We start from the raw sequence: 21,735 nt of genomic DNA, 5'->3' as shown, positions 1-21,735 counted from the left end.
GCATCCGCCGCCCTGGCCTCCGTGTCCCAGGCCGTGGACCAGATGCAGGGGGGCTCGTCCCGCCACAGCAGGTCGAGCGGGGCTTACTCTTCCCTGTCGCTGCTCCAGAAGAACAGCAGCATAGCTATGGGCGGCTCAGCTGCAGGACAGTTCAGCAACCAGCAGCAGCAGCAGCAGCAACTGGCAGCGCAGCCTTATCACCGCTCCAGCTCTACGTACCAGCGGAAACTCAGCCAGTACCCGTACCTGTGACGAGACAGAAGGCAGCACAGCTCTGCATGAAGACCAAATGGAGACCGAGGCTGGAGAGCACGAGCTCATTACAGACGCCTGTGATTGGACCTTTATCCTCCCTTTAATGTTCATTCCTCGTCTTTAACTTGTGTTTTAATCATGGTCTTATTTTAATCTATATGTGTTCATACTGTATTTTAGAGGTGACAAACATTTGACTCTCAGAGGGCGTTTAATACTGTTGCATCCACACGTGAGGACACACAGCAGCAGTTTCGCTTTTTCGTTGGTGGGTGGTGTTGCCCCCCCCCCCCCCCCCCCCCCCCATGAGTGAAGTATTGACAACCAGTTGTCCTCAGAGTAGCTCTCACGCTTTAGAGACCAAACTAGAAACTGTAAACGTGACTACTCACAGACTGCCGGAAGACACATTTTTAAACGTGTTTCTCAATTTGCGATGTTTTGAGGAGGATGTGGAACCTCTTTAACATTAACTGTCAGGCTGCTTTGAAGGAGTCATTTACATGATTCACCTTATTTAGACACGGTTCATTTTATTTAACATATCTGCACGTTGTGATACTTAAGTTAAAATTCTATCTTTATTTTATGAATGTAGTGTGTGTGTGTGTGTGCGCGTGCGTGTGTGTGTGTATCTACTATAAAAGATGCTAACTTATGTACCGTATATGTGTAATAACTGTGTTCTTGAAATGTTTCCCATGTGTATTTTGAGTACTGACTAATTCTATTTATGTTGAAAGGAGCAGTGCAATGCGAGGCATTTGGGGGGGTTGTCGTTTTTTTTACAGTTTAAGTTAGTTAAGGTTGCATGTGTCCAACATGAAGTAGCAGGTTTGTTGAAACAGCAGCGATTTGGCTGAAATGATATTATGTTGAATTAGTAGAACAAACTTCTTGACATTGGGGAAAAAAGAGCTTGTCTTGTGACGTGATGTGAAGTAAAAGCTCATTGGGTTTCACGCTGTCATGTAAAAAACATTTGAATTACAAAGGTGAAAATTCACTGTGACCCTTTGTGAGTCTGATAAAGATGATTCATTAAATTCTGGATTCATATTGTGTAACTGCTTTGAAATTGAAATTTTGGTGAAATCCTGATTGTTCTTAGGATCCTGCTGTGTTTGTGAAGTGCTACATTACATAGAACACAATGAACCTTAAACCCGTATGTACGCAATAAAATGTTCTGAAAACTGAACTCATGTCTATTCGATGATTAAAAACTAAATTTTAATCATTCAGAAAACAGTGAACTAAGAAATTTACAGCTGCACAGTAGAGTCGTGTATAAACAAAGACTTAAAACCAGTTTTACTGGGTAAGAAATATTTATTATTCACCTTCCATTGCAATACATTTTATAAAGCTGTGTCACATTCTGTCATCATAAATCTTATCTTACAATCTAAACAGACAAAAGATGACCGTGGCAACACTCCACAGGGTAAATCTCCAAAATAAACTCCATTGTTTGCTCGTGCGTTTAAAAACAGCAGCTGAGGTGAAAAGAAAATGATCAGCTGTGGAAAGAAATAGAATGAGGAGTAAAATGATGCATCCTTTGGGAACCAGGGAGATTCCAAGATGAGCTTCAATAATAATAATAATAATAATAGGTGCACGCAAATGTGGCACTTGCAGCGGATCTCAATCCTGCAGGTCAAATAAACCATTCTACACCAAATCGTAACAACAATGTGGTTTTAAACCACAGGTCATGAACGTTGAACATTTTGACCTGTGTGAGGCCATCTGAATGGAAACGAGCTAGTCAGAGTTGACGCGGCAGAGTCAAAATGCCCCTGAAAGACGTCATAAAGTCATCTGTGTGCACACATTTTCAAACTCCCAAAAGATTCTCATGTCTTCCTGTAGTTCTTTTAAAAAGCTAATTCTTCTTTGCACACAGACCATAAATAACCTGTTGGTGTTGCTGCAGTAGGACGGATGAAGCCACTGATGAAAGAACTACGTTCCAGGGATGAAGTTACTAATAAGATCGTGACCTCTCTCACAAAGTAAATGATCTGCGACAGTGAATATTTACACTTTGTGTAAGTGAAAACAACTAACTCTGCAGAAATACACAGCTCGCTGCTCCAACAACTCCTCATATACACACAATTCAAAATATCACATACTTGGTACTTGATGTAGTAGTGCCTTAATTTCTTGGAAAAGCCGCCGGCTAATATCCATATAACCAGTCCACTGGCACACAGAAGGCGGCCGTGATGGCGTGAACGTTGGACAGTCCATGGCTGAAGGAAGGTGGTTTCTTTCGAGTCAGCAGTGACAGCTAAGCTTTTAAACACAGAATTGTACTAGAACCTCCTATGGTTACGGTGCTCTTTTCCCCCAAGTCAGAAACATGGATTTGTTCCTGATGCAGAGTTGGACTGCTATTCACACGGCGAGGGGCGGGGGGGGGGCATTCAGAACTCCTCGTGGACATTTCTGGCATAATCCATGAGCTTGCTGCCCGTGAAATATTCACTGTACTTGAGAATCTCATCCAGCTCCAAGTTATGGTTCTGGTTCTCGTCGGCGACGGCGATCATCTGCTTGGCCTCGTTCAAAGCATTGTGCTCGTTCATCGGGTCCATGTACTCCTGTGTGCCACACAGGAAGAAGACTGTCAGTGTAACGGCCCGAACACACTCCGCAAGAACAGAGACATTCTCTCAAGTGGCAAGAACAAGAACAAATCTTTTCATACTTAATGACAAAGTCCTCACAGGGCCCTCCCACTGCTGCACACGTCATGGACGCTAAGCACTTCTGACCAGTCACACAATAGTTCTCAGACACCAGACGAGAAAGCGTAAAGCCCAAACCAGGGTAGCGCGAAAAAAAAAAAAAATGACGTCATTCTCTTCTCGCTGCCCTGGGAGAACAAACTTCTCTGTTCTGGCAGAATATGAATATGAATATGAATTAAATACCTTTAATGTCACGTTGGGGGTCATCTGCATAAGATGTTTTATCACATGACAAATATGGATGCAATGACGCTTATACAGATAGAACAAGCACCTCCAGTTCCTCCATAGTGACGATGTCATCGTGGTTTGAGTCAATAACGTCTTGGAACTCCTTCTTGCGCTCTCGAACCCAGTCGTCATCGATGTCTTGAGCCTGCTGGTTCTCCACGGTGCCCACGGGAAGAGAGATGAACTCTGACAAGGTCAGCTTCTTGTCACCGTCCTGGTCTGCGAGCAGAATACAGACCGTCTCATGTTTTGCTACATTAACCCTATCACACCATTTGTATGGCTGACTAGTTCTGGATGTGTCAGGCCTTGCGGGGTTTAGTATGACTGACAGTTTATCACACACAATGACCATTTGAATGACCCAGAAGAGGAAAGACATACCTAGGTCACGCACAATCTCCTTCACCATGTATTTCAGCATTCCTCTGCTGTGCTCCGGGTGGAGGAAAGACAGGAACTCCTGCTCGTTCAACAGCTGGTCACCTGGGGGGTCATCAGCCTGAAACCAGCGGTCCCTCAGGCTTTCCAGAACCTCCTGAGCTGTACGGAGGACGGTAGAAGTACTCTGAGTACAGTGTTGGAATAATACAATTCTTCAAAGAATACCAGCCTGTCAGCAGTTTGGACACACCGTCTCCGTTGTTATTGTCGAGTAGAGTCACCAAATGTAAAAAACAGCAATCTGTGATATTTCAGCCACGTTCAGATAATAGTAATTTGTATCTAATTTTGAAAACGTTTCAGCCACAAACCTTTAAATCAGAATTCAGTCTGTTTAGTCACGTGTGTCCAAACATTTGACCTGTGCTGTTTTCCCATTTGCATCATCTTCTTACTTTCCTCATCCAGCTTCAGATCTTCATTATTCTTTACTTTTTCAGCGACTATTTTTTCATCAAAACCTTTGCTGGCAAGAAATTTGATTCTGTACTCATCCCATGTCACGTGACCTGTGAAGCAAACAGGAATTCAAGATTAGCTTTGTCTATATTTGGATAAAATGCATAGAAACCAAGGTTTCACATTATAATAGATTGGATATTTGGTGATATACCTTATTATTATTATTATCATTATTATTAATGACAGATACCGGCACAGAATAACGCACCATCTCCATCTGGATCCACAGCGTGGAAACTGTTCTTGTTCTCCTTCATGGCCTCTTGAAAATGCTCCTCTGTCTTCTCCATAATCCAGCGCTGCATCTCCTTGGCACTCACACTCTGATCCTTGTTGAAATCAACTCTGAAAAGAAATGACATAAATAATAGATCAACTGTCAATTCCATTCTTGCCTCTGACAGTGTTGCTACACTTCTTGTGCCACATGCAAACACGCAGTCCTGAACAGATCATGGCAGATGAAGAACAATGTGGAAGCAGATTTCTGAAACAGGTTGGTTTCAACTGAGTTTCTTTGTGGATGACTTTAAGGAATTTGAGGAACACAATCAGAACTCGTTGTCACAAAGCATCATTCTGCAGCGCTCAGGAATGCTGCCAGTCCTGACTACCGTTTAAACAGACTGTCTTACTTGGTAAATATTCCTATAAGCTTCTTTCTGTTCCTCCTTGGCTCTGGGTCTTCATCAAACTCCTCTATCTCTTTCCCCAAGAAAACCTCCTGATGGAAATCCTTGTTGAGGTGACCGTCCATCTCCAGCTTGACCCCATTCAGGTGGTCTGGGGGGAGGATTTCATTCTCGTCCTTGCTGGTTGGACTTTTGTCTTTGGAGACCGACATGTTGGCCGGACGAGCATGCACATCCATGGTGTGGAGCAGGATGTAGAGAAGCAGAGACACAGCCGGGAAGTTCCTGTGCCCGAGAATTCTACAGACAGCCATGATTTCCTACAGGAAGACAAAAGTTCAACCTTAGTAAGGTGAAGTAAACAGAGCAGCTTGATGACGTAGACAGCGCGCAGGTCTTCGAGTGGACTGATGCGTTTAGGACCTGTCAGACTTTTGACTTCTACCAACGCCCCCGGACCCGATCGAGTCAGTTTTCAACAACAACAATAGTCAACACGGGTTTTTTAACATAGTGGGAAACAGGGTTTTACATAGCGACACCAAGCAAATAAGCGTACTGGCAGCAGCCAAGACATCACAAATTCAAAGCTTCTTGAATGTTCCACTACGGATTTTTTGGTTTAATGAACGCCATATTTGATTTAAAAATCACTTGATATTGACCCTGTTGTTGAGGAATAGCTTTAAAAAAAACATAGGAATTACGTGTTTTCTTAAAACACATTTCGCCTAGCTAATCAACTCCAGTAACCAACTAAGCTAACTGGTTACCATAACCCGACATACAAAAATCCATGTTGGTCTATATTGGTACGTTAACACTCAACAGAGGCAGGAAATGAGGATAAAACTCGCAGTGAACGAAGTCCAGACAGCACAGAAGTGGCTAGCATCGGTGGGCGTCAGTTAGCTTACCAACTGGGCGCTGGCTAGCGCTAAATGTCAACTTCCTCGTCCAGCAGCTTCGGGTCCGGTCACACAACCTGTCAAACTCCACTTCCTGTACACGTGGCTCCCCCACTTCCAACTGTGGGAAACCAACTGGAGAATTACGACCAGGACGGAAAGTTCGTGACTCGCTCAAGGTGTCAAGTGGGGGCTGGGGGGAAGCTGCTAGTCGCTAACGGTGCACTGTCAAACCGGGCAAAGGGAGCGAAAAACTGCAGTATAACATCCGGTCTCCACCTTCGAAATAAATCCGTAATAGACCAGCGTGTCTCAGGAAAGAATTCAGGCGGACAGGTGGAGTTCCGAACTGTTAAATGTAGGTAGCTAAATGTTCAGATAAACAAGAAACTGATAATGCTTATAAATTTCATCTTGAACTGAAAGTAATGACATTGGCAAAAACTACTGTATCACTGAAATGTTTGGGCCGATGTGCACCAAAGAAATATGGACCATTTGAGCATAAGTGAAAACTACAAACACTTTTACTCTCCATAATCTGAATCGCTGTGTTTTATTTTGTACGTACAAATATCCTGTGTTCTGTTCTGCAATGTGCGACTTGACGCTAATTGGCTGCTGCAGCGCGTGAGACGCAAGTGACAGCAACGGAAACAGGAAGTAGAATGACACCGATGTTACGCCATATTGGTGAGGTAATCCTACACTTTTGCAGTTCATACTACTGCCTCTTGGTGGCACTGTGGTAAAACAAAAAATATATATACGACTCAAACGCAGTCTAAAAATAATTACATGCAAAGAGAGAGAGAGAGAGAGAGAGAGAGAGAGAGAGAGAGAGAGAAATAAAACTGTAAGAATAACTAAACCCACAATGTATTCACATTGGTCCAAAGTTATTTACTGAAATATATGGTTTTATAATTTCTAACCTCCTAATAGTACAATAAGAATATATATTTTGTTGAACACTGTATAATAAAAGTTACAAAGTCAGGATTCCTTCACAGGTTAAGGGCAACATGAGAGACTTTGTAAGTGACGGCTCATCGTGAGCCAAAACAAACAGATACACATCTCTCACACACATACATATAGGTTGTCTGCCAAAGAACCTCTTCAGCTTGAGTATTTCATCTATGAGATAAAACAGAACTGAACAAGCTAGTAAGGTTGCCAACAGAGGCAAGGGGGAGGAAGTAGGAGGGGGGAGACAAGAGGGAGGGAGACAGGGTATGATAAAACTGCACTGAGTCCTCCTGGAAGTTCAGTCAGAAAGCACAGGAGCAACTGATGGACACAGACTTGCCACTCATCAAACGGCTGCCTTGATGTGAAATGTGTGTTGGAATTGAGTTGCTACCTTCTGAGGAGCCAGTTTCTTGAAAAAGAAGAAGTCTTGGGCAGAAATCAGGGCTGGACCTCGTCCATCTTTTTTCAATCTGCATCCCTGCGGGCACATGTGTGCGGTCAGACAGATTGATTTGACCGCTGAACTGCATCTTTTGATGAAAGCCCAACGTTTGTGGATCTTGGAGTTTTTCCAGCCACCACATCACTTTGCTGGAGACTGGATCCACTGCTCGGTGTGAGAAACAGCAAGAGGGAGCGGGAGCGAACGAGAATATCAGCCACAGCCCACCCTCAGCTTTTTGGACGCCCCTCCTCTCTGCCTCTTCTTTTGCCCCCTGCACCACACAACACCCCACCACCACACCCCTCTACACCTCACCCCCCAACAGAGCAGAGAGCGTGAAAAATCTCACTAATGGGTTTATTTGCTGTCAGATCTGTGCCGATCTGTCATTCCCTTGGACCATTCTGCTTGACACGTTTCATAGTTGAGTAAACCTCCTGGCTTCCTGGCTGAGAGATCATCAAGGGAGCAGCAACGGCAGCAGTCAGCCTGACAGTATCTTAGACAGGGAGTCCCTGAAGCTGCATTCATCCAGTCTCCTCATTGGGACCTCGTGTCAGAGAGCTGCGTGGGCATCCTCCCGAAAAGATTCAACAAGGATTCTGGTGCTGATCGAATCGGACTGTGAAGATGTGGTGTGGGGCCGGGCCTCTGGCGGTGGTGGCAGCAGTGTTGTGGACTCAGTGCGTCCTTCTGGATGGGGTGGAAGCCAAGAAAGAGAGAAAGAGGCCAAAGGAGGCCACACCACAGCACACAGAGACCTACAACTCCACTCTCTCCAACAGTGAGGAAGTCGGTGGAAGTATCAAGGTAGTGACGGAAAACCCCCTTGCATATGTTTTTTTTAAATTGATATAAGCTCATTGTACCACTACTTGTACTAATTTACAAACTTTGATGCAAAAAATTGATGAGGCCAGCCAGCAGATATGTGAGATCTGTGCATGTTCCTGTCGGGACAAATTAAGGTAGTCGCTCTGACGGGGCAGGTGTGCCCTAATAGGTCAAGCTTCAGACAGTTAGATGGACCGAAATGTGTGAAACCCTAAATGGATGACTTCCGGAGGTATGCCAGGAATGTGGACGTCTAAAGGCTGATCAATGCATCAATTAGTGTGCGCTGCAGGCAGCTGCCGCCAATTTTCCGGCAAATTCATCTTGAATGAAATTTTAGCAGGACTAATAATTGTAGTTGAGTAAATAGTTTTCATTTACAGAATTGTCACCATGACAAGTGAGGAAAAATAATGTGTAAATGACGACTGTGTTAGAAAGGCTGGTGTTACGATGGTGCGATTCCATTTTCAGGAGCTGGCCCTTGATTCGGTTCTTTATTGGTTTATTGCTGGTGTTGCATATTTGCAAGGGTTTCCAACAAGCCATTTGTTTTGTCTCCAGCCCACCCATTATGTTGGCATTCTCATATAACCCTCACTGCCCTGTATACCCACTTTCTCCTACCAGCCAGTCCCTGGAATCATAACCTCATGAAACCAAGCAGTGAACTCGTGTTTGTCTCTTTGAGAACACATTGTAGGTGGTTGTGGCCCGGTGATGTTTATTTGACTTGGTTTGCCCTGTAAAAATAGCGGCTATGAAGGATGACCTTGTGTCAACCCTGGAGCCTGCTGAAGATTGCACCCTTCAGGGGTTTCTCTCCTCTGTCTCGTCCTACAGGGAGATGGGTGTCTCACTATGTCCTCCTCATTGCCGTGATGTAATTCCTGGGAAAGTTAGGTGGGCAGATATTTAAAGACCTGTGGTGATGTTGTTCCCAGCCTATTGATTCTGTCATTCACGGGCCCGGTTTGACTCCGCTGTGTCTGGGACATCCGATAGGGGCGGTGCGGCCCTGAAAACTGGGGCAGCATGCCGTGTAAGCCCCTCACAAAGCCCCATAGAAAGGGTCCTGAAAGAGAACACCTCGGTGAGGATTAGCCCCCCACGCCTCTCTCACTAGCATTCTTTTCATCTCATCTCCCACAATCACAGGGTAATGACATAATCACTCTTAAGACGCCGTGTTATGCCAGATAGTGTCTTTGCCAAACAGTGTCACCTCAGATGATATCCCAAGCTTATTGCTGGACTTCTTTGGAGTGTTTGTATTCAAGGTTGGAAAATTTGTTGCTGCTTTCCCAACCAATGTTGCGAAAAAAAATTGTGCCACACACCATGAAAATGGTAAACTTGCTTTTCTTGGGTAGTTTATCGTATTACACATCTGTTACATCCCAGAGAAAACAACACGTCCATTGGGGTTGTCTTGGCCAGAAATTTGTGTTCTCAAACAAGCCAAACATTTACACTCCACATTTACATTTTTTTTCCCCCGTGCCCAGTGGAAACACTTCTTATGATGACCAGTCCTTGTGTGTGGGCTGTTGGCAGCGCGCAGTCACACACTGCATTCCTTGGGAGATTTTCCATTTGAAAGTGATCACAATAGTCAGTTGCTAGTGGAATTTTTTCGAACGAGATCATAACAGAGGAGCGTCTCAGGAAGTCTCGCCTTGTCCAATTTATATGTTTTGAGGCACACGTACGCGAGCCATATTGCTCTTCTACTCTAACGACGAGAGGAATCTGTCATCCTTGAGAGCAGTGAGGGATCTGTGATGGCTGTAATTGAGGGAGTCAAGTCAAACATCACGCCTGGCGTGTTGAGTAATGGCTGGCGTTAGCCTCAGGCAAGGGTTTTTTGTTTCCTCTCTGTCATCCCCAGTGATGATTAATGCTGCAGTGTGTGGGACCTTTTGGAGACACGTAAGAGACAAGACGGGGTCCCAGGGCTGCTGAGAGAGCACACACCTCTCACACACTCCTCAGAGTGTCGGTGTAATACACAGTGTTGAGTGATAGAAAACGACTACAAAGACCGAATGATGTCATATGACAGAGAAAAAGACGAATAATAAACACTCTTTTGTGAGTACTTTAGATATTGAAATCAAAACAAACAGCACAGTGTAGTCATGTGTCTTCACGTTGATGCCAGATTTAGAAATCCTTTAATCTTGCCTGATTGATCATGTTCCTGAAACATGATTTTAGTGTTGTTGCTGTGTATTACAGACCAGTTGTGTAGTATATATGTGTACAAACTAGTCCAGATCCAATAGATCAAATTGGAGTTGACCATTAATTTACACTTGAAGGTTAGTTCCAGATGTGTCCTGATGTGTAAATGACAAGCATTATAGCATGTATTGTAAATATGAGACACAGAGCTGCTAGCGGAGCTAATCTTATCACAGATAAGATATACCCTTTCAGTTGATGTGTCTCATTAACGCATCACACTTTTTTTAATAACAAATGTGACTTGTTATTCAGCCGTTTAGACTTTGAGGCAACAGTGTCAAAATTCTTCATGCTAGACTAGAATATGAGATGATATTTGTTTCTTGCGCCATTTGCACGTCACACCCTGGCCCCTGTTCTCAGACTAGGAAAGGTGGTCTCATTGGGTAGGATTATCCTGAAACGTGGTGTAGAATGCTCACAATGTTCAAACAAAAATTAGGTTGCACATGTGTGACACATATTTATGGATCCCTCCAATCAGGACCAAATATTTGAGGCACCAATGAAAAAAAAAATCCTGTCTTTTTAAAGGATTGTTCCTTTTCTCGACCTCATACAAGAATATACTAATGGAGGAGAAATGTTTACAGGAGAACCCTTTAAACACTTCCCCCTCATTAGAATAGTGTTGGACTGTCATTGCTCAGAGACCAACATAATATAATGCACCACAATCTTTCACTAACCACATGTGGCATCAGAGGCCATGTCTGCTAATGCACATGCAAATGTTGCATTATATTGCTTTAATTGGGCTAATTGAGTTCTATGAATTAATTGGACAGTCACAATAACTCCTAGCATGTTTTATGCTCTGACTCATAAGTGACACAGTGGCATCAGTCAAAGTTGTTATCTTGGCGAGGTGAATTCATTTGTACAGCACATTTCAGCAAATTAGTTGAAAATAATTCTGAAAACTGAAAATGCATTATATGAAAACTGGAAACAGCACAAGTTAAAAGGATATTAGACACCTTTAAAACAAAAAAAATGTAAATCATTTAAGTTGTAAATAATTAAAACATAACTAGTAAAAATGCTAAAACAGTAAAATGAGTAAAAGTACAAAATACTGGAATAAAATTGACAGTGCAGACTTTTGAAACTTGGTTTGATGTGAAGGAACTGAGGGTTTTGGCAGTTCTGCAGGTTTCTGCCTATGTGGTGCTGAGAAACCACCATGTTTATTATCTACCAAAAACATGAAAATGTAACTGTTTCACAACTTCTAGTTCTCCCCACCTCCCAAGACAGGGCCAAATTAGCTGAATAATAAGAAATACGTTTGAGAAACGTTTAAGCATTTGTAACATGTGACATGGTTCAGGGCCATAAATGAACGATACAAAAGTGTCTCTAATGACTTTCCCACCTCCAATGCCTGCAGTCACAGCCTGAGATAGACCTGCAGCTGAGACTGTACTGGATCACCGGTGATTTTCAACAGCTCTGTTTACCTCCCACAGTGAAAAATGAGCACTCTCATCAATTGCAAAGCTATAATTTGTACACAAAACAGATGTGACACATTGATCAAAAGTCTCTTTCACCTTCTATTACCTTTTTCATATTACGTGAAAGCAGCAGTATTGAGGCTGGTGATTTCTCAAAATCACCATCCAATCTCATAAATGTAAACACTCTCTGTGTGTGTGTGTGTGTGTGTGTTTCTCTCTCTCACACACAAACACTCACACGCACACAATGAATACATACACCTTTTTTCAGCCCATTTTATATAAGCACACTAATTCATATGGTGTACCATGATTAACAAAAACATCCTCATGGTTTAATTTCGTTTTGCTTGACTAATAAGTTATAATCATTGAGAAGTGTCAGCATTGAATGCAGAGCTGTATTTTCCTCTTTGGCGATAAATCCTCAAGGCGATATCTTTCTGTGAAGTACAGTGGGAACATGGGAGTGGGTGCATGATGAGCAGGATGCACGCATGTTACCAGGATCCCCTCATGCCACACAAACCTGGGGATCCCTGCCTCTTGGTGAGGGATCGGCCCAGTGTTAGACCCCATCCAGCCATGCACGGATGACTGCACAGGGAGCAGTACAGGGATGTAAAAACAAGGGATTATATGGCTCTCCATCATCCTGTCCAACATTAAACCTGCCTGTGCAACACTTGTATTAGCAACAAAACGTTACATGTACTCCAGTGTGCATGCATGGTGTGTAAAAAAAAACACATGAAAAAAGAAAGTAAGTTCAGTGGTACTAGTGGAGGAATTTTCGGGAGCTGTGTCAGTATCGTTTGCAGCCCCAGAGACATGTTTTAACAGTTGTGTTTGTGTTTTTGGTGGCATTCTGCCCCAGGGAAATATTTTCACATTTTTATTGCTTCAAATAAATTCAACCTAATTTTCTCCCAAACTACATGACAAACACACTTTCAACAGAGCACGTATGAGGATTATTCATGCAGAGCCAATGCAGTTTTTCTCTCTGGAATAAAACGTGTAGGATCACAAACAAACCTGACCCATTTTAATCAGTGCTCCAAGTAATAAATTTAGCTCCATGCTATAAGGCTTTGTGGTATTTGTAGTAGGTACCACAATTTATACTTCTAGCACACACACATTGGTTTAATAAAAACATGTGATACATTTATAAAACACAACACATTTTTCTAATCATTTTCTTGTATGCGGTGCCCAAAGACAATCATTTTAAAGACCTTTATGATGAGCTGCAAGTTTTCAGAGTAGTCAGAAGAATAGAACTCCAGATTATCACGATAGATAGATAGATAGATAGATAGATAGATAGATAGATAGATAGATAGATAGATAGATAGATAGATAGATAGATAGATAGATAGATAGATAGATAGATAGATAGATAGATAGATAGATAGATAGATAGATAGATAGATAGATAGATAGATGTTGGTCAGACATTCTGCTCCCAGAGTCTCACCAGCACTAACCAGGAGCTGCTTGCATCATGGGAACAGGGTGGGATTATTGTGATCCATCCATAGCAATTACAACAAGCAGCACAAATGAATTGACTCGTTGCCTATGAGGGTCCCAACACTTGAAAAGAAAAGATGTAGCTTTCAAGATGTGTGTGATGACACAGCATGAGTAATGATGGAGCGTTATCTCCATCCTGTCTGTGGAAAATCAAAGCAGATCTTGGATCGAATGCAAGTTGAAACCAATTCCAGACAACCAGCCCAGATCTAGCATGAGGTTCACGTTAGTGGAAGTGATATCGGAGTAATTTCTTCCACCAAGTTGTTCTTGAGCTGTGGGCCACAAAGGTGGCTTGATTTAGAGGTCCATCAACAAGAATAAATACTGTGTAGAAGACTGAAGGATTCACACCTTCAGACAAAATAATGCCTGACCTATTCCGTCTGTCCGTGCTGTGAAGGCGTGCTCTCACACCTGCTGGACAGATGAGTCTACTTCACAGTGGCTCACACGTCAACGGTGATCAAAGCCAGAGCTTAGGTGTTCTTCATCGACTTTCAGACTGATTCCTGGATCGGCTCCCTTCCCCATTTTGTACACAAACTCTATGTGCTGATGTGGAGCTATGCGAGGGAATTTATTGTTTACTTTGCAACACCAGTGTGTAAGCGAGCTTCTGACAGGTCATCGAGCAATATGGTTTTTGTGTTTGCATATGTGGCATCTTTGATGTTCTCAACGGAGACAGAAACGAACTTGCTTACAGAGACGTTTTTTTTCTGCAAGTTGTGTTGAGTCATCATGGCTGTCACTGAAGTGTATGAAGTGTTTTTGACGGCGCAGATACCTAAAAAGAAGACAGTCTGAATAATAGAGAGCGTTTAGCATTCCTTACAGTGATAATTCAATTATTTATACAGTGTTCTGTTGTCATGTTTTAGTTCAGAAAAGAAGGTAATAATTACCTTGAGCACAGAAAATCCTTTAGGGCAAAAAATGTAATGATTTAATTACAATGGTGTGTGTTAAAAGAAAATAAAAAGCTCGGAGTATGAAGGATTTCCCGACAATGATATGTTCTCTCTTTTTTTTTAATCATGTATGGGATGGGAGCGATATATAATTATGTGTCACATGTGTGGGGCCAATGTGCAATGTTTCAAATCTAAGGCTTAAGACAATGCCAAGAAAACACAACAACACATCCACACATGATAACACAAGAACAACGCTTACCTTTTTGGGAATTAGCAGCCACTTTAAGTGGTAAGGTTAACAGTTTTACAATTCATCTGAGTGGAAAAATACTGAAACTGACAAAGACATTAAATATCAACACCACCCCAGCATCACCACAGCTCTCAATCATAATCATATCAAAATGCTTTAATAGTCACACAACTAATTTGCGAAAGATAAACAAAATGTACACTTATGAACATGCATAAATAAATTACATACAATATGATAAACCTGTTATTATGTTATTCCTATGTATTTATTTATGCAGTAATTAATTTATTGTAATTATATTTCTACCTCAAAGACGACATTGTGGTGTGGTGGTTAGCACCGTCGCCTCATAGCATGGAGTTTGCATGCTCTCCCTGTGTCTGTGTAGGTTCTCTCCGGGTTGTCTGGCTGCCTCCCACCTCTAAGAGCATGTTGAGGTCAATTGGTCCCTCTTAAATTGCCCGTGGGTGTGAATGTGAGTGTGAATGCGTGTCTGTCCTTCATGTGGCCCTGTGATGAGCTGGTGTATCGTCCAAGTTGTACCCTGCTCTTTGCCCATTCATTGACAGCTGGGATCAACTCCAGCGCAACTGCGATGTGTAACCGGAATAAGCGGAAGAAGATGAATGAATGGCGACTTCATTTAATTCTTTTAATGTGTTATGTTTAAGTCATTCTCAGCTCTCCGCAGTTAAAGTCAGTATATACAGATTTTAGCTTGGTTTAGCATAATGTCTGGAAACAGCTAGCATAGCTCTGTACACAGAGGTGTGTCATTAACACGTTTAAACATAATGTCATATAATCACTGCATGGTGTGCTCAGCCTTCCATACAGTAGAATTTGAAGATGCAACGCGAGTGAGTCGTCTGAGAGCCTCTGGTTGGATGGAGCTGTGGTCCATCACATGCGGTGATTTCATCGAAAAACTATACAAAAACTAATCTCAGGACAATTCAATAAAGCCTTCGCCATTTGCTGCTGCCATCCTGTTATAACTTTGTTGCTGTTGTCATGATTTCTATACAGTATATCATGTTAGAATGTAATTCTTGCTCACTACATAATGATGCAATAATTCATGAAACTGAAACTGAAATAAGGTTTTTCCACTTTTTTGACATGAGAAATAACTATTCCTTTAAAGTAACCATTTGAAGGAGTTTGAAAACGTGAAAGAAAAAAGGCTTCCAATGCTGTGGGAATCCTATTGAATACTGGTCGGTAAATGTGCTTTGTCTCCTGGCCTCAGAAGCACAACAAAAACACTGAGTGCTCCAACATACAGCCGTCACAGCGCCTGTTAAGTTGTTTATTATGTCTGCTGTCAGAGGGAAGAGTCACAGGGAAAGAGAGAGACTGCAGCAAATTCCAACGATTTTCTAAAACTGTTTTTATTCCAGCATATTGAAAAGACAAACAAGGAATTACTGTTGCTGCAGAACCAGAAACCAAGTCTTTAACAGTGAAGAAAGCTGTCTGTTGGTTTTTCAGATAAGCGGTCTGTGTCCTGCTGCCAAACCTACACAAATTCCATTTCAGACAGCTCACCTTCACAGCGCGTCTTTATCTCCTCTTCTATCTGCACTGGAGGCACTTGACATTTGGTGCAGGGTAAGACTGCAGCTCACTGTAACTGCAGTACATGAGCTTTACATTTGACTGCAATGGAAATAGGCCCATTGAGGTATACTTAAAATAAAAATAATACTTCCAGACATCGTCTTATCTCAGTAACAGACCCCCCAACTACTATACAGTCATTTATGACATGCATTTTTCAGATAAGAACATTGAGCAAACACACAGTTAGGAAACAACAATCCTAAATCAGAAGACATGCTGGTATACAGAGAGTATAGACATTTTGTAGATTAAATTCCTCATCATTACTTAAACAAACAGAGTTAATAAAAGAAAACACCCATGTGTCTTGGCCATAAGAGTGCTCATGGAAATGTTCACGTGTCAAAGAAAATCACTTGACAATCACTTACATTCATCTGAGGCTATTGGGAGAATAAGAACTGGAGTGAAAAGTACAGAGGAAAGCATAAACAGGGAGAATGGTGTTGGATAGCAAAGAAAAAAGCTGTTTTACTTGAAAAAATGTTTCTGTGTGTGGGCTTTATTTTCTACTTTTAATTGTCTCGTCTGCTTTCATTTTCAGCTACTAGTCTGTACAATTATTTGATCATCCATGATATCACAGGTGTGAAAAGTACTCATGTTGAGTACTTGTGTTTATCAATATGACGACATAAGAGCACCAAGAGCCAAACGTTGGGTCCAGTATGTTTCATACGTGAGCTAAAGGGTATTTGTGCAAAAGAGAACATGATGAACTGGCCATGTGTTGTTGTTTGTTCTGTCACAGATGTCTGACAACCAGCGAGTTGATCCATTGGGATCATGGATGGACTTTGTCAAAAGACCCGTTGGCAACTTCCCTGCAAAGTGTCGGAAACGCAAACGACCCTGGTAAAGCCACAACCTGTCCCTGCATTAAACTCGACATTCATTTTCACATCTCATGAACGTGCTGACGCTGTGTGTGTCTGTCCTTCACTAGCCAGGTCCACCTGGTCCTCCAGGCCCACCCGGACCACAGGGACCCCCTGGCTCCCTGGGGCTGAAGTGACCCAAGAAGTTCTTCTACAAGAGTTCAAAGAGATGATTAAAGGTATAAACACGCAGATACTGAAATAAAGTTATGTACATACAACTCATTTCTTGTGTGTAATTTGTGATTAGATGCTTGTGATTTATTCTCATGGAGAAGTAACCAAGTACGTAATATGCTGTTTGACACAACTCTGGACACTCATGCCATAGAAACAGCTGGTCATAGGAAAGTGCATGAACTAACTCTGAAATTGTTTTAAAACGGTGATGAAATTCACCAAATTTGTCAAATTGGTGTGGTTTCAAACTGCATAGTAACCTGGTTGTGTTTCTGCCAGAGGCTACAGAGAGGAGGGCACTGGACAGACAAACCAGCCCCAGCCAGCTACCCATGGCTCTTCTCACGCTGGAGGGGATGACCTCCTACCGGCGAATCGAGGAGGCTTTCCACTGTAAGCTCAAGGGACCTGTGGTGGTCGACAAGAAGACGCTGGTGGAGCTCCAGAATTTTCAGACAGTATGTTTGTTTGAAACCAAGGAGAAGTTTATGAACTGCTTCAGCTGTGTTGGCTGCACATGGTTGACAAAGTAAAGTTGTGGGCTAATCCTTCTCTGCATGGTTACACGCTTTGTTTCGGACCCGTTTGTTTCTACATCGTAAAACCATGTTCAAAAGGTGTTTGGTAATCTTTGCTTAGTTTGCATGAGGGGGAATTATGAGAGGATCATTCCTCGCTGGTAACTGGCACTGGCAAAGCATGCGGTGCCAGTCAGAGACTCCAACTGGCTCTTTTGGTCAAAAATATCTACTTTTTTTATTCTTCACATCACTTTCTGGACCGTATACAAAAAGGCACTCTGTCTGTAACTTGGAATAAAGTGTGGAGAGGACAGAAATAGATACTGTTTGAAACGGCATGCTGTAGTGGAATAACTATGCTCTGTCGGGATGGGCTGACAAGGTTGAAGCAGTGAGGATTAAGCTGTGTTGTACTGTGAAACATGCTAACACAGCTCTGTGTTAGTGTAGATGTGTTACTATGGTTTTGAAAGCCACTCCGAGGAAAAGAGTCTGACAATGAAGAAAGGACACAAGGCGGCGGAGGATTAAAACGGGGTCTAAATCCAGGTCTCTGGGGTTTTAGGATTAGCCTGTTGAAGCGCCCTCAGGCGAGACTCTCAGTACCTGCTGCTCTGTATCTGAAGTTTTGTTTTGATCTCCAAGAAGAGGGGTGCAAGCAGGGATTAATACATCATCTAGGTCTGAAAATGTAAACATATCAACATGGATTTCCTGTGCTTTCAGCCGCCAGCGAAAGGAGCCTTCCTGAGGGGGTCTGGGATGGACCAGTCCACCGGCAGATTCACAGCTCCCATCACAGGGATCTACCAGTTCTCTGCTAATGTGCACATTGGTAAATCACAACTGCCCTAAGCAGGGGAATTCTAATCCACATAGCACATATTGTTTGTACTGTATGTACATGTCCAATGCTCAGTAGCATCACACCCACAATGTAGTGATGAGTTGTTCAATACAACGCTCGATGTACCAAGGAAGAAAGACAAACCCAGCATTCATTTACATTCATTGATGGAGATGTACTCCTTCCGAGTGTCCCACCTGTTGAAAGGATGACACAAAAACTATTGGAGCTCCTGATGGAGACTGACAATAAAAGCTGTCTCAGCACATCGAGGTAAATCAAAAAACTTCAAATTAAAATTTGGGTATGAACCAGACTCGAAGGAGAAGAGTCGCCTGTAGCAGATGACATAGAAGAATAATTCTGTATTTCTCTGTGTTATGTCTAGCTTTCTCTCTCACTGATCCTTTTCCATGCCATTTTTAGCCCAAATCACAGCTCTTTGAGGCACGAGTATATGTGATGTGTGAACCAGTAAATTTAAGTATTTGTGGCATTTTGTTTCATAACAGATCACAATGAAGTGAAGAGGAGCAAGAGTCAGCTCAAAGCCAGAGACAATGTCCGTGTGCTGATCTGCATTGAATCCCTCTGCCACAGATACACGTATGTATATAAATCTATATGAAATACAAACAACCCACTTCACCCAGGTGGTTCTCATTTGTTATGGCCATAAACACATGGTGCACGGGGCCCACATCTATTACCAAAGGTTCATGAAAATGTTCTTAGGAAGAAATTAATTCAACTACAACTGCTGTTGCATCCCTGACATTCCGATGTTGCATATTTGTAACAGTGTTATTTTGTTGCTTTCTTATGTTGCTGTAACTTTACCAGCATTTATGAGCTGTTAAAGGTGTTGTCTGTTACAGTTTGTGTGGAACCAGCTTGGCATTTCCTGTACAAAAGCAGAATAGGTCTTTAAGAAAAATGTCCTCAGTCTTGTCGCCAAACTAATCTTTATAGACTCACCCTTTGACATTTCAAGCAGCCTGTTAAATTCCACCTCTTAGGGTGCCCGTTTCGGATGTGGAAGATGTATGTGATACAGATACAGTTACAAGACTAGTTGGGAACTCTTTAGAGTTCGTTACTATACTTCATAATTTCGATTCACATGAAGTCAGTGAAAATCAGTCAGATGAATAGCTCCCCAAAGTCTAGCTGTACAGTGCAGAGCTCCATAACCTCCTGTCGAGCACCGTACACTGAGCGGAACATATAAATGATATTATTATGATGGGTTACCTAACCCACAAGCATGTTCTGAGCCAAAGCCCCCAGCCACCCTCGCCCTCCCACACATGAAAATGCAGAGAATGTGAAATGAGGGCTCCTTCTGATGGCAGTTTGAGAGAAGACAAAATGATTGATTTGCCATAAAAAATGTTGCATTTTCCACTTAACAGGAGCCAGTGCTCTCCCAGTGTGGTTCACTCCTGCAGCGATGACCCAACCAGTACACATTCCCTCGAAAAGCAGTGTGTTATTGAAGTCAACATTTTGGAAAATGCATTTATTCACTTTCTTTGCAAGAATTTGACGAGATGTTTCTCAACACATGGCAACCTTTGACTACGTATATGGTCAGGTCAGGTTTTTTGTTGCCTAGTTTGTGTTTTTTCTTGGTTTTATGCAAAGCCACATAAGCATGCAGTAGTTTTTGTTTGTTTGTTTTTTATAGTGGAACAAATCGAACTCCACTCCAAAATAAATTAGAGAGAAGTTGCTATCTGTTATAAACATATTCATGTCTTTTTAAATCTGATTGCAGTTCCCTGGAGATGATTGTCGGATTAGAAAGTAACAGCAAGATATTCACAGTCAGTGTGCATGGGCTGCTGGAGCTACAGGTGAACAGCACGCTACTCAAACACTGCACATTTTCATTTCTGCAACTTTCTCTGCATCACTCACACATTGTTTTTCCACCACGTTGTGCTTTTCCCTACAGGCTGGGCAGTACACCTCCATATTTGTGGATAATGCAGCCGGCGCTTCCATTACAATACAGAATGGTTTCTGATTTTATGGGTATGCTGCTCGGCGTATAGCATCACACAGAAACTGGACATTGTCCAAGCCATCCACTCTTATTTTCTCAACTGACTGCTTACTGGCACCGCCACACAGCTCCAACCACAAGGAAGGTTTGAGGGAAGGAAGTGAGGCTGATACTGACTCGACTGCTTTGACAGTGTGACAGTGTGAAGAACTCAAGGATCAAGTTTGTTTTTCACAGAGCACTGCTGCTTCCCGGACGAACTCGGGATACCAGTAGAATAAACTGTAAAATAAAAAAAGGATGTTACGACGATGGTAAGAAGACCTTTGAGGTACAGATAAAATATCGCCTTTATGTTCTCCACAGAAGAGTGAGCAAACAGAAATACTTTTGTGTATATATGATATATGCTGACAAGTTGCCTTATGTACACACAAATGAACTTTAGCTATTTAGCTACTTCGGCTGTTTCTCTCAAGGATGTAATCTCACATTTATGAATATTTTAATGATACATAAACTCTGTGAGTACACTGGAAAATAATGCTCAGATATATGAAATAAGGCCTCTCACAACCTCAGAGGAAAGTGAAGGTCCACATGTAGTTTCTTATTGCTAGCATAGCATTGGTTTAAACATTACTGGTAAAATACACAGAGAGTTGAATAAATTCAGCTGTGTGGTTTAGAAATGCTTGATGCTACATTTCTCCGAGCAGACCTGACAGAAGGTTAACTCACGGAAATGATTAAATTTCCCGTGTAGGTCATTTGAAGATATTTTGGGGCCAGACCGCCATCATGTGACCAACACCAATGTTGGAACTACACAGTTTGACCACAATGTCAAATTCACTTGAACAATTCGTTGGTGGTTCAATGGTGCAACAGCATCTTGTGAACCAAACCTAAATTTATATACAAACATGTATAATCTTTGTTTGAATTAGATTTTTTTTAAAAAACATTTTATTAATCTTATAACCTTGTCTGTGAATGAAACCATTTGGATGTGATTTGCGTGGTGTCTCCTGGTAACTGTAGACGTAAACAGATGCTAACATCTGTTTATAGAGGGGATGCATGCAACATTCTGTGCTTCTACAGCCGTTTTTGTAAGCACCATAGTGCCTTGGTACAGCCTCACAGAGCTGCTGTGTACATCCAGATACATTTTAATGATAAGAGCTGTAAGAAGTACTTACAGACCCGTCATTTATCAGCTCTTCATATTGGACTATATTTTATCCTTGACACTGATATTTGTAATTTATCATAACTGCTACAGTA

At 42.1% G+C, this 21,735-nt stretch overlaps 2 protein-coding genes across 2 annotated transcripts; one reads left to right on the top strand and one right to left on the bottom strand.

Annotated features, from left to right (window-relative positions):
* Window positions 1–2,693: 2,693 nt before the first annotated feature.
* Window positions 2,694–5,052, bottom strand: LOC144740223 (45 kDa calcium-binding protein). Its single transcript, XM_078623076.1, has 6 exons — window positions 4,793–5,052; window positions 4,366–4,502; window positions 4,091–4,204; window positions 3,636–3,794; window positions 3,295–3,470; window positions 2,694–2,870 (listed from the first exon to the last, which is right to left on the bottom strand). The coding sequence occupies exons 1-6, from the start codon at window positions 5,026–5,028 to the stop codon at window positions 2,694–2,696; spliced, it is 999 nt and encodes a 332-aa protein (XP_078479202.1). The 5' UTR covers window positions 5,029–5,052.
* A 2,695-nt stretch (window positions 5,053–7,747) lies between these two features.
* LOC144740222 (adipolin-like) lies at window positions 7,748–20,494 on the top strand. The gene is given in 10 exon segments (XM_078623074.1): window positions 7,748–7,927; window positions 16,760–16,863; window positions 16,954–17,003; window positions 17,006–17,065; window positions 17,346–17,524; window positions 18,314–18,422; window positions 18,947–19,040; window positions 20,215–20,293; window positions 20,395–20,460; window positions 20,462–20,494. Coding segments are annotated over 10 exon segments (954 nt in total).
* Window positions 20,495–21,735: the final 1,241 nt, after the last annotated feature.

Source organism: Lampetra planeri, unplaced genomic scaffold, assembly GCF_965212315.1.
Source record: "Lampetra planeri unplaced genomic scaffold, kcLamPlan1.2.h2 scaffold_1977, whole genome shotgun sequence".
NCBI classification, from domain to species: domain Eukaryota; kingdom Metazoa; phylum Chordata; class Hyperoartia; order Petromyzontiformes; family Petromyzontidae; genus Lampetra; species Lampetra planeri.
The sequence above is the reverse complement of the archived record's forward strand: the minus strand, read 5'-3'. Positions and strand labels throughout refer to the sequence as shown.

Coding starts and splice junctions, on each gene's coding strand:
- LOC144740223 (XM_078623076.1), bottom strand. CDS start 5,028: ATGGATGTGCATGCTCGTCCGGCCAACATGTCGGTCTCCAAAGACAAA. Junction 4,205..4,365: donor TGTGGATCCAGATGGAGATG/GTGCGTTATTCT, acceptor TTTGCTTCACAG/GTCACGTGACATGGGATGAG. Junction 2,871..3,294: donor TCACTATGGAGGAACTGGAG/GTGCTTGTTCTA, acceptor TGTGGCACACAG/GAGTACATGGACCCGATGAA.